This window comes from Schistocerca cancellata, chromosome 5 (assembly GCF_023864275.1).
Source record: "Schistocerca cancellata isolate TAMUIC-IGC-003103 chromosome 5, iqSchCanc2.1, whole genome shotgun sequence".
Classification (NCBI taxonomy): domain Eukaryota; kingdom Metazoa; phylum Arthropoda; class Insecta; order Orthoptera; family Acrididae; genus Schistocerca; species Schistocerca cancellata.
Window position 1 is genome coordinate 615,470,084 of NC_064630.1, and position 14,011 is coordinate 615,484,094.

At 41.8% G+C, this 14,011-nt stretch overlaps 1 protein-coding gene across 2 annotated transcripts in view; it reads right to left on the reverse strand.

The window, feature by feature from the left end:
* The window catches only part of LOC126187953 (clavesin-1-like), a 50,414-nt gene that overhangs the window by 18,343 nt on the left and 18,060 nt on the right, over positions 1–14,011 (reverse strand). For both annotated transcript variants that reach the window (XM_049929329.1, XM_049929328.1), the window contains exons 2-4: positions 12,373–12,527; positions 11,453–11,612; positions 4,324–4,573 (exon numbers count right to left, since the gene is read on the reverse strand). In XM_049929329.1, the coding sequence (XP_049785286.1) occupies positions 4,324–4,573; positions 11,453–11,612; positions 12,373–12,523 (561 nt within the window). In that variant the 5' untranslated portion in view covers positions 12,524–12,527. The remainder of the gene's footprint in view (positions 1–4,323; positions 4,574–11,452; positions 11,613–12,372; positions 12,528–14,011) is intronic.

Consider the following 14,011-nt stretch of genomic DNA (forward strand, 5'->3'; position numbering starts at 1 on the left):
TTAACGTTCCGGTTACCTGCCCTGGGCGTTGACGTATATTTCAGGCTGTGTAGTTTCCTCATAGTGTTGTTGCTGTCTGGCACGGTGTGTAGTTTGCGAGCTCCATGTATGATTAGTTGTGGGCGCCAATATCTGCTACGTTGTTCCGTTGAACTCCCTGTTGTGCCCTGCTCGGCTGAAGTGGAAGTTATTTTGTCGGTGGGTCCGCTGACTGTCGGTCGGTTGGGTTGTCGTCGGATCGTGAATGCTTTGCCCGACTGCCTGTCTTACCTAAACGAGCGTTAGTGTTTGAATTACAGAAGGACCCTGGAAAATTTGGGCGGCCTTGTGTGTATTGCTCTATTTTTTAAAAATTTGTTCTTGTTGTTCGTACTTGTATGGCTTCTAGCTGGTTTTGTGTTTTAAATTAGAGTTATTTTACTCTTAAGGACTTCAGCCTAGTTTAAAGTACTGTTTCACGTAAGCCCTTTGGCATTAAATTTTTTTTAAATTTTTAAGTCTTCGGCCTTCAGCCGATTTGAATTTAACTTGTTTACTTCAACCTATTGAATTTTTAAGCCTTCGGACTTCAGACAGTTTGAGTTTCAGTTGTTTTTCTTAAGCTCTTCAACCTAAATTAAAGAACTGTTTCACGTAAGGGCTTTGTTATTTAAAAAACAATAATTCTTTGGAGTTTTAAGTCTTCGGCCTCCAGTCAATTTAATTTAAACTTGTTTGCTTCAGCCTAACTAAAGAACGGTTATAAGATTAGGCTTGCCTTTTAAATTTCTGATTATGCATGCATTTTAAGTTATTGGCCTTCAGTCGTTTTGAAAGTTAAGTGGCTTTCAGCCGGTAATTAAGTATTAAAGATTAAACCTGTGTGTTTCAAAAATTTTTTAGGGTCGTGTAATGTTTGATCAAATAATAAAGTTGTATGTTCTAGTGTAACTGACAGCCTCTTATTTTGGCCCCTTTCCACAATTTATTCTATCTGTCGTGTCCTGCGGTGAAACAGGGCATTTCATCTTGTACCAGGACTCCTATGACAAGTGACGTTTATTGCCTTCGTGTAGAACTGTCATTCTGAAATCACACGGTCTGAGGAATGCCGAGCCCTGCATCGTGTCCTCCTCGCCATGGAGGCTCGTGTGAACTGGTACCTGGTTGTCAATGAGAGACACATGATGCGGCTCCAGTTACATGCCATTAATATGGTGTATTTTCTGGTTTTCCCTCAGTGTCAAACTCTTGACATGGACGAACATTAACGGATGTGTGGACCTTCTGCAGAGGTGTGGCTGTTGATAAAGAAAATACGTGCTTCTCTTCTTCATGTTTCTCCACACCCGGTTATGCCACTGCCGATTCTGTTCCAGGACAAGACATTTCTCCCAAGCACGGACAGAAATGCACTGAATTTTATCTGCTCAAGTTGGCAACATGAGCGTCCTTGATTTTTTGATCGTTTTTCGAAGATCGTCATACCTTTTCAATTCACCGTTCGAGGTATCGTCAATATTATGCCGATTTTTGCGAAGTCTTTTCCTAGATCCTCCCCATAGCTGCAGTGTGCTGGGTAGGAGAAGGGGAATATTTATGTAAGTTCAAACAATGGCTCTGAGCACTAAGGGACTTAACAGCTGAGGTAACCAGACCCCTAGAATTTAGAACTACTTAAACCTAACTAGCCTAAGGACATCACACACATCCACGCCCAAGGCAGGATTCGAACCTGCAACGTAGCGATCGCACGGTTCCAGACTGAAGCACCTAGAACAGCTCGTCCACTACGGCCGGCTTTATTTAAGTATTTGTTTGATGTTTGTCCCGGAACTTGACCTATTTGAGCCATGTGATAAGTCTATGGAACGTTTTTCGAGAAGAAATGCCCGTGTCACCCCTACTGGGGCTTGTGGATCAATGCGAATCTACAACCTCCTGCTGGCGTGTGGTCGCTGTTTTGTTTCGTTCCACCAGGAAGCCATTCTATATTAATTTTTGTTGTTTGTTCTCTTGATCATGTCCTCAGATCTTAAATGAAGCTACTGCGTTTTCGTACCCTGATTAATAATATCTGATTAAGGTAACTGCTCGCGATAAGCAGGAAATCCGGTTTCGAGTCCCGCGCAGTTTTTCGTATGTCACCAGTGAATTGCAGAATGGACGTCACACTGAATAGCTTCTATCGGCTTAAACTGTTGCTCTAAGGTGCAAGTATTTTATCAATAAAAACCGTCATATACGGTTCTGCCCATTACTTCCTTATGCCAAAATAGTTCTGTTACCTTTATCACAATCACCTGCGCAATTTTTACTTTATGATTTTTGGGAATGTAGTGAATATAATGAGATTTATTAAGGACCAATTAAATTAGTTTCTATTAGAAAATAAATAGATAGCACGTAGCAAACCTTATTTTTGTGAAAGTGAACCTAGGAAACTAATTCAGCAATTTGGAACTAGCTTTGTCGTTGGGCAGTTAAGCCCAACACTCTCCAAATGGGGAGTCGAACTGGGCCCTCTGCGCACTCGGTTAAATGCAGTACACAGCGATGTACACAGAGGGCGTCACACGGCAGGCGGTCACCAGCATGGCATCACATGGTATCGCTCGTCACAGAGATGGTGCACATAACAGGAAACACATTATGTTTCCACCACAAGGCATTAAAATAATCTGACTCATCTATCAAAAGCTGTGTATGCCACTACACAATGCGGTGAAAGCAGGTCCTTCATCCTGCTTTCGAATGACAACAGACAAATGGTTCTCTTATCCGCAGTTATAAGTGGCCGCACGACTTCACTCGGGCAGTTATCGTTCCGGTTGCCAGCAATTCCAGTTATTAGCAAGCCACCACAAGTCGCCGCAGTCATCCCCAAGTGTCGCAAAAATTTTGCAGTAATTGGGGGTGCTGCCACCAGCAGTAATCGGGATTGAACTACAATTATACCGGCTAGTCCTTGTTCACTGAGTTAGATACAGTCTAGATTTCAGAAATTTGAAGTCATCTCCATACTCTCTCGTCAAACTGCAGGTGAAAATTTGTGTGCATATTAACGACAGTGGTATTCCGCCGCCTACTGAAGCTACACAATACCCTCATCCATCCCTACACAACTCCTGCTTCCAATCTCTTGCCACATGGCACATATCCCTGTAACGGACCTATGTGCAAGACTTGTCTCACACATCCTCCCCAATCACCTAATCCAGTCTGGTCACAAGCACCATTTATCCCACCAAAGGCAGGGGTATCTTTGAAACCAGTCATGTGATCTGGAAGCTAGGCTGCAGCTACGGTGCTGCATTCTACGTTATCATGATAACCAGCAAACCGTGTGTCTACATGAATCGCCTCTGAAGAACTGTGGCCAAGAAGCAGCTTGATGAGCCCATTGCTGAGCACGCTGCCCAACGCGACGATCTTCATATCAATGACTGCTTCACAGCCTGTGTGATCTGGATCATTCCCCCCAACATCAGATTTCCTGAATTGCACAGACATCAACTCTCCATGCATTATATCCTATGTTCCCGTATCCCTCCTGGCATCAGTCTTCGTTGGTCATTGTTGCTATCCATCTAGCTCCTTTCCTGTTCCCATTCCAGCACTACACAGTCCTCTATTCCAACAACGCACTGCCTTTGTACCTCTCTACTTTTCCGCTAACCCCTTCCCCTCCCACACATACCCTTCATCTAACCACTAAACTGCACCTAGCTTCCCTACCCTCTCTCTATCTCGTCCCTGTATGCTCAAACAAGCAGCACTTTACCGCCCCCCACCACCCCTCCACTATTATACCTCCTCCTCCTTGCCCCAGCCTTCTCCTTACCCCCATCATCCAGCTGCCACTCTCATCATGGGCTGTTGCTCGCAGTGTGGCTTCAGCTGCCAGAGACCGTGGTGATGTGTGCGAAAGTTGCATTTGTGTGTATGTTGGCCGAAATCTCACTTTCTGACAGTGTTTTTGTTGTGCCTATCTGCAAGTCAATATCTACCCTATATGACGAGTTGCAACTATGTTTTTCGTTATACTGTTAATGACTGTAATTAGTTGTTCATCATGTTGCCCACATTCTTTTTTATATAGTAATATATTGCCTTGTGATCAGACAGTTACAGGCTCCAAGCACGCCACCTCAACAGCAACTGATGTCTGTGGCAGGAGGTTGCTTCCTGTCACTCTTATGTTGGGCACCAGAACTATTTGGAGGAAACATCAGGCCACTTTATACCCATATTTGATTCCCAATCTGGAAAACAGTTTTAATGGCCATAAATGTTATAAATTTAATCGGTTGGACCAGAATGGAACAGTTTGGCTTAAATTACCTTGTAGCAGAGTTCAAGATTGCGGATGAGGTTGATATCTGCACGTACGATGTGTCCGGCATTCACGTTGGCCATGTCGAAGATGATGACATCTCCAAGAGAGTAGTCTTTGTCCAACAAAACTTCCAGTCCACCGGTCACTATCTTACCATACAGGGGCCAAATTATATTGGTCGAGTCTTCGTCCACTGCGGTCCAGACGTGCACGCGATATGCATCCTTTGTGAGTCGTGGCATAATCATCATTTTGCTGTAGGAGGCATATACTCTTGTTAATACATGCTTATGAGACAGAGGCTAATATATGCGGTCGGTCAAAATGATGATACAATTTACGAAATACCAGAACAAACAATAATGTATGCATCCACAATGAATCCTTCAACCTAATGCGGTGTGTGCACTCTTTGGAAAAATCCTGGTAGGTTAAATCTTTGACTCGGATCGTGTTACAAACTCCGAACTTTGCTAGCGGCTCCCTCCTAAGGTATCTAGGTACCAATCATGACCCGCCCTCACAACTCCTCCTTCCTCTGTACGCGAGTCTAGGAATTACTTCTGGAGCAGCATACCCGAAAAGTATGCAGGAGAGCTTCTGTAAATCAACAACTGTAAAATACCCGTGAGTACAAGTCACTGTTGTACCATGTAACGCTTTAACCAGCCCTGGAATAGAAGTTAAATAAATTTTCTGATTCTACTTTGAAATGATGGCATACACTTTATGTGGGGTGCACTCGGCAGTGGTTTTCTGAAATTGCAAATATTACTCCGAATCAGTAGGGTTCATTCCAAAAGTGAAAAACTGTTCCAGGGAATTAACATTGTAGTGTAATTAAAAGAATCTTCAAAATCGAGAGAACCTTGCCAGTACTGTATTTAATAGTCCACGTGTTACAATATTTTTCTACTACATGGCCATAATTAGTAACGTAAATCGAAGTATGCAGAACTATCATCGAATACCAGTTGCAGGTTAAAAAATTTTCAAATAGACGCCGTTGGAAACTAATACAAATATCCATTTTCGAGACATGGAGAGTTCTTGACACTTTACAGAAACTCAGTTCATTTGCAAATATCATGTATTTCATTGTAAAATGACCTTTAGTCCCAACGTACAAGATGGTGCACGTCTGACGACCTATGGCTTAACCGATCACACGTTATGTAAATATTTTAATAAATATTAAGAATCATCCATTGTAAAACTCATTAACTGAGGAATTTACACTACCTTCAAAATAACATTCACATACACTCCTGGAAATTGAAATAAGAACACCGTGAATTCATTCTCCCATTAAGGGGAAACTTTATTGACACATTCTTGGGGTCAGATACATCACATGATCACACTGACAGAACCACAGGCACATAGACACAGGCAACAGAGCATGCACAATGTCGGCACTAGTACAGTGTATATCCACCTTTCGCAGCAGTGCAGGCTGCTATTCTCCCATGGAGACGATCGTAGAGATGCTGGATGTAGTCCTGTGGAACGGCTTGCCATGCCATTTGCACCTGGCGCCTCATTTGGACCAGCGTTCGTGCTGGACGTGCAGACCGCGTGAGACGACGCTTCATCCAGTCCCAAATATGCTCAATGGGGGACAGATCCGGAGATCTTGCTGGCCAGGGTAGTTGACTTACACCTTCTAGAGCACGTTGGGTGGCACGGGATACATGCGGACGTGCATTGTCCTGTTGGAACAGCAAGTTCCCTTGCCGGTCTAGGAATGGTAGAACGATGGGTTCGATGACGGTTTGGATGTACCGTGCACTATTCAGTGTCCCCTCGACGATCACCAGTGGTGTACGGCCAGTGTAGGAGATCGCTCCTCACACCATGATGCCGGGTGTTGGCCATGTGTGCCTCGGTCGTATGCAGTCCTGATTGTGGCGCTCACCTGCACTGCGCCAAACACGCATACGACCATCATTGGCACCACGGCAGAAGCGACTCTCATCGCTGAAGACGACACGTCTCCATTCGTCCCTCCATTCACGCCTGTCGCGACACCACTGGAGGTGGGCTGCACGATGTTGGGGCGTGAGCGGAAGACGGCCTAACGGTGTGCGGAACCGTAGCCCAGCTTCATGGAGACGGTTGCGAATGGTCCTCGCCGATACCCCAGGAGCAACAGTGTCCCTAATTTGCTGGGAAGTGGCGGTGCGGTCCCCTACGGCACTGCGTAGGATCCTACGGTCTTGGCGTGCATCCGTGCGTCGCTGCGGTCCGGTCCCAGGTCGACGGGCACGTGCACCTTCCGCTGACCACCGGCGACAACATCGATGTACTGTGGAGACCTCACGCCCCACGTGTTGAGCAATTCGGCGGTACGTCCACCCGGCCTCCCGCATGCCCACTATACGCCCTCGCTCAAAGTCCGTCAACTGCACATACGGTTCACGTCCACGCTGTCGCGGCATGCTACCAGTGTTAAAGACTGCGATGGAGCTCCGTATGCCACGGCAAACTGGCTGACACTGACGGCGGCGGTGCACAAATGCTGCGCAGCTAGCGCCATTCGACGGCCAACACCGCGGTTCCTGGTGTGTCCGCTGTGCCGTGCGTGTGATCATTGCTTGTACAGCCCTCTCGCAGTGTCCGGAGCAAGTTTGGTGGGTCTGACACACCGGTGTCAATGTGTTCTTTTTTCCATTTCCAGGAGTGTATTATAGAACATTTACAAATATAGAACTCTTAACACTTACAAAAGCTGGGCAAAACACTACCTAAAGTCTCAGAATAACAAAAAACATCAGAAAATGAACGAAACTTCCTACGACACGGTCCTTCACGTGATTCCAAAATCTATCAAAAAATGGTTCAAATGGCTCTGAGCACTATGGGACTTAACTACTGTGGTCATCAGTCACCTAGAACTTAGAACTACTTAAACCTAAATAACCTAAGGACATCACACACATCCATGCCCGAGGCAGGATTCGAACCTGCGACCGTAGCAGTCGCGCGGTTCCGGACTGAGCGCCTTAACCGCGGTACCACAGCGGCCGGCCCAAAATCTATCACTAAAATGAAACACTGACCAAAAAACATCATGTGTTTCTCCAATATATACTATCCTTCAGGTACAAAACCTTATCTCATGCGTCCACTCCAATGTAACGTGGAAAAGCTACAAAAATGTTGTTGCAGGAAAAGGAAGCACCAAGCAGAACTAATTGGAAAAACCATAAGCAATTGTAATTCATCCACTAAAGACGCTTATCAGTCAGTCCTCTGGCCAATTTCTGAGTACCATTCGTTCGTTTGGGACCATCGCCACTTCGAAACAATAGAAGAGACAGAGGTTTAGTAGTGGTGAAAGGTAGCCGTAAGTTTAAAGAAAATTGAAATCGTTTTAGAAGATTTCCAACTTGGTTTTAGAAAACGTAAAGACACCAGAGAAGCGGTACTGACATTGTAGTTCGTAAGGTAAGGAAGACTAAAGTAAATCATGTTCATAGGATTTGTCGACCTAGAAAAAGGGTTACACAATGTAAAATGGAGCAAGATGTTTCAAATTCAGAGAAAAGTAGGTGTAATCGAAAGAGAGAAAGTGATAATATACAGGATGTAAAAGAAACAAGGGGGAAAATAAGACTGGATAAAAAAGGGTGTAAGACAGGGACGTAGTTTTTCACCCCTACTGTTCAGTCTATACTTGGAAGAAGCATTGGAAAAACAAGAGGTCTCAAAAATGAGGTCAGAATTCAGGGTGAAAGGATATCAGTCATAAGATTCGCTGTTGACACTGCTGTCGTCAGTAAAAGAGAAGAAGAATTACAGGATCTGTTGACAGGAATGTACGCTCTAATGAGTACAGAATATGGACTGAGAATAAATCCAAGAAAGGCGAAAGTAATGAGAAGTACCAAAAATGATAACAGCGAGAGACTTAATACCAGAATTGGTAATCAACAAGTAGAGGAAGTTAAGGAAATCTGTTACGAAGGCAGCAAAATAACACATGGCGAACGGAGCAATGAGGGCATAATAAAGAGTCTCGCACTGGCAAAAATGGTGTTCCTGGCAAAGAATAGTCTACTAGTGTTAAAAATGGGCCTTAAGTTGAGGAAAAATTTCTGAGGATGCACATTTGGACCAAAAAATCGTGTGGTAGTGAAACATGGACTGTGGTAAAACCAGAACAGAAGTGAATCGAAGCATTTGAAGAGTGGTGCTGCAGAAGAATGTCGAAAATTAGGTGGACTGATAAAGTACTGAATGTGGAGATTCTCTGCAAAATCGGCGAGGAAATGAATATATGGAAAGCACTGACAAGAAGAATGGACAGTATGCCAGCACATACTAGAGGGCGTTGTAAGGGAAAAACTGAGGAAGAAGAAATTGGGATATACCCAGCAAATAATTGAGGATATCGGTAGCAAGTGCCATTCTGAAAAGAGTTCGGCATAGGGGAAAAATTTGTGGTGGGACGCCTCCACGTGGTGGTAAATTTTGTATATGTTTCATTGTTTCAAATACATCTTAGCCTTATTATTATCATGCAACATCACATAAGGCTTAACATTAATCGTATAGACGACAACATAGGCTACTGCAGTGTTTGAAGTAAGTGAAGATCCACCATGAAAGATGTGAAGAAGCTGACGGTGTAGGACATCTTTGAATTCTATGAAAAAGATGAGAATGTGCAGAGTCCAACAGCACAGTATTGACACGATCGATGAAAACTATGATAAATGCGAACTGCATTACTTTGAAGCTTGTTTTTAGAGTTCCAAGAAACTGACTTATAATGCATTGGATTAAATTTTTTGCCACTCTTTCGTCTCACTAGATTATCAGGTATTTTGCAGGGCATATTACATTCGATTTTTTGAGTTATAGGTTAGTAGATGATATATGGAAGAGAAACTGGAACTTCGAAAGAGAGATCGTATTGTCTTCTTCCAACCACGTGGCTTAAAGCTACAACAACGTTAACAAAAGGAAAGATTGTTTATCTGGTTAAGTGCCTAACCGGTACTCCTTTTCACGTAGGAAACAAAACAGGGACGCAGGGAACAAAACAGGGGTGTCTAGTTCTCTCCAAACATTATATTATCTTGTGCTGTGCGAGTACGAGCACAGTGGAAAAACTTGCATTTGGAGACAGCAGTATCCATATAGTACTGTTAGCGTCTCAATACACTTAACGTGGAGTGTACAGTGCGGCGTTTTGCTGACACTGGTCTAATGCCAACGTGTTTATTCAGTACTCTAGCTGACGATAACAATTCGATGGTAACGCTGAGGATTGTACACGAAAGTACGGCGAGAAAACTAAGAGTGGTGAAACGTCTTTTGGAAAAATAACGGACACTTGAGGTACCAAAAGTTTAAAAACATAACCTCTAATTGGAACACGATTATAAAAAAATGTTTACACACAACGACATTTTTAACGTAACGCATTAGTATAAATTGTGAGTATAATACAACACATGCAACTGAGACTGAAACTGAGGAAGATATTTCAGTGTACATTAGAGCTGACTAAAGAGTGATCCCTCCTTTTAAGTTTGATAGCAAGAATGGATTATCTGTTTTTCACCACACACCACACATTTGGTTTACACAGAAAAATGTAGCTGAAGATGCAGTGGGCATATATGTCTTTTGGGTTTGCGAGATGATTCTGACAGATCCATAGTTGTCAGACCGTTTTACACAATAACGACGAGATAGACACTGAAATGAGAGCAGGCTGTGTCACTTTGCGAGTTGTCTCGAATGTTGAAGAATAAATATACAAACAACGGAGGTGCTGGACATGTTGTTAAGATATGTAGTGCCGGCAGAACTGTTGAAAATCTAGAGCACAGGAACAAAGTCTTCTGCGTTGAAATAATGACACGACTGCACGTTTATAAAAGTGCATTTCAGTCAACGAGTTTTTAAAGAGGTATACCATTGCAAGCAGCCTAACGAAACAGTCTAACGCTGTGATATCGAAACTCTCATTAAAACAACTGTCGAATTATAAGGCAGAACGACTGACAAAACACGTAACTGATTCTTCAAGGTCATAATAAATTTGCATAACCAGTTGCACTGCTATGAGTAGTATTTTTTTATTTTAACTACGGGCCTATTTAAGTTATACAGGCATCATCATATCTGAAATATAACATTTTATAAATTTTGGTAAATTTGTTAAATAACATATGAGTTACGAATAATAAGATTTTACCTGCGTTTTCAAGTCGTGACTTCCATGCAACGTCGTTTCTGTTGTTATCTATTTGTTATTGATTATACTTTACGTTAGTGTAACAGTAACAATCATTTTAGTAGTTTGGCCTGACTTTTCTTTTATTAGTGGTCATAAATAAATTTCAGTCTGTAGCTGACATTTTGTAAGAGATTTCAACAACAGACTGCAATTTATTTCTGAGCACTACTAAACGAAAAGTCAGACCAAACTACTAAGATGATTATTACTGTTACACTAACGTAAAGTATAATCAATAACAAATAGATAACAACAGAAACGACGTTGCATGGAAGTTACGACTTGAAAACGCACGACTAGAAAACAGCAAAACTAATTATTGTTGTTACGTAACCCAGAATATAGTCAGCATAAATAAATAGCAACAATAACAACTACTGCAGGGAACTCAGGACTTCAAACGTATGTAAAATCATATTATTCATAATTCTCATGTAAAACAAGAAATGTACAAAAATTTATAAAATGTTCAATTACAGCTTACCTGATGATCTCTGTGTAGCTGAAATATGCCCACAATTCAAATAAAAAGTAATAGTCACAGCAGCATAACTGATGATACAAATTCATTATGTCCTTGAAAGACATTCATTATGCAGCAGTCCCAGAGGATTCAAAAATGATTTTTTCATTTGATCGTTAATGCAGATACTTAAATTCTGTTTTAGTAACACAAAAGACTCCGCTGTTTTCCCGAAAAACCAAATATTATCATTTCACGAAGAAGTAACAAGGTAACGTACGCCTATACTTGGAGTCCAAACATTGGAACGAGAGCTCTGCAGAGTTATACAACCATTACAATAGAGCATGAAAAGCTATTGGAAAAATAACAACTCTGTATGAATTTAAAAAGCTTAAGACAGGTTGGAACTCACAAGTGCTCCTTTGCAAACGGGAACTCGCTTGCTTCTGCATCTCTGTTCATAAGTAACTCGGGAAATTTGTGTTTGAGGGAGAAGTATGCGTCTAATCCCAGTTTAACCTTCTCCATGCTGCACTTGCAGTTGATGTACATTCGCTCAATAACGGAGTCATCTGGAACACAGATTTCAAGTAGTGATTATGAAGGTAGATTTTTATAAGGATATTAAGGACACACAAAACAGAAAACTGATAGCAGTTTTGTTGTATAAAATTTGGTATGATAGAATTGTTACAAGATAAACTTTTTCAGTTTTTTTACTATATATGTTCCTTTAAAACGGTCGTATGATCCCACAATCATATTATACTGCACATACGCATCTGCGTTCACAATACTGCTAAATGTAGTATGCATAATATTAAAGAGTGTAGCAGCATATCGAAGCATTCCGAATCACTGAACAGAAAACCAAGATAGCCAGCTGGAAGAGGTACATAAAATTCAAAAATAAGATGGAGAGCTGATCATTGTAATTCAGTGTTTTCCCTAAGCTAAGATGTAGGCAGTGAAGTTGTAATAAGGAGGTAGATTTAACACGAAAATTTGTAATGATTACTTCCTCCTTAACTTCCAATCACAATTTAGGATACAAAACTACAAGTATTTGTTTCCCAGTGATCAACAAAAAAAACTAGATCATCAGTAACGAGATATAGCTGAGTTATTTCTGACTTGTTATATGGGTAATAAATGGAGTGAGTTTCAGATACAACAATGATAAGACAATGCTGCCCTAAATCTGCTTATGAAAGAGATAAATAATATTTATATGTACAAGGCATTACCTCTAAGTAGTTACAACATTCATGAATAACGTATGTGCATTTCCTAGGTGTAATATATGGCCTTTAGTGTGACAAATGTACTGACCTACGGCGTCGGGTAAGTGTGGCTGCATCCTGAGCCACTCTCGGAGTGACGTCACAGCCGTCTTGATGTCCTCCTCGTTGGTGCCCAACTGCTCTCTGACGTAGGCCACCTCCTCAGGTGTGATCACCAAGTATTTGCCGTTGTCTGTCATTGCTCTGAAGCATAAAGTAGACACAGTCGCTTATAGTAATGCAAGAAGGCGTTTTTGACATACAACCACTGACTGCTTAAAAGAAATCGACGAAGGAAGAGTATAGTTTATAAAGCTGCGTCAACAAGGTTGGATTGTTTGAAGGATCGGAGAGTAAATCGGTCGATCCCTTTCAACGGCATTTGTCTGAAGTGGTTTAGGAAAATCACAGTAAACCTAAATATGAATGGTCACACTGCTTTATGTATTTTTTGAATGAATCTACATTACTGTATTATTATCTATATATCACATTGTGGAGTATCTGTCTTCAGACGAAGGCGCGGCATTTCTAGTGAACTGTACAGATGAACATGGCTGTAGTTCCGGTAGACCTTTTCTTGGACAAAGATTGCATTCAGGAAACGTAACAGGTTGAAAATAACCAACCACTCATACTCCTCAGTCAGAGACGATATACAATGTTCTGGACTGGACGAGAGCAGCAATCAGTTTCTGCATATTGCCCTGAAGATGAAAATTAAAAGATATCTTGCCTGAGAATATTAGGTAATATCCACAGCAGCAGAAAATAGTGTAACGGGAGTAACTTGGTTGGCTAATTTCGGGGGAAGAGACCAAACAGCGACGTCATCGGTCCCATCGGATTAGAGAATGACGGGGAAGGAAGTCGGAAGAGCTCTTTTAAAGGAACCATCAAGGAATTTGCCCGAAGCGAATTAGGAAAATCACGGAAAACCTAAATCCGGATGGCCGAACGCGGGCTTCAACCATTGTCCTACAGAATACGAGTCCAGTGAGCTAACCACTCCGCTTCCTCGCTCGGTACGGGAGTAGGGTTCCTCATGAATAGGAAGGTAGGGCAGAGATGTTGCCCTGAATGGTTAGTGATAGGACTTTCCCTGTCAGAATCCACATGAAACTAAAGCCAATAATGGATAGAGAAGTGAAGATAATTATCCAAAAGAATGAATGAGAAAGGAAGCAGGCTACTGAACTACTGAGGAATGATGAGTTAATTTCTCTAAGTGATTAATATAGCGATAATGAATACCACAGCAGGCTGTTCAGCTGAAGAGGAATTTACACATCTCAAAAATGCAGTCACAGTAACCGATCATCCAAATGTAAGTAAACGGAACGTAACTGTGCCTTGGGTAACAACAGATGTATTTTATTATTTTAAACATAGCTGCACAACAGCAACGGTTCCACGTAATTAGATTAAAAAACAGCCGACCAGTTGCAAAGGATAAAGTAATCTTTACCTAGGTTTTGTTAGATGTAAATCTATCTTCTTCAGAAGGCGGCAGTATTACATTAACATGGAGTGATATGTCATTGCCATTTTTACAAACATCTGCATAGCTCCATTAGTCCAAATAAAATATAGCCCTGAGAATAGGGTTCGTCAGATAAATAAAATTAAGTACATGGAAGCTGGAGAGCGCATAAGCCTTCTGAAGAAGATAGATTTAAATCTATCGA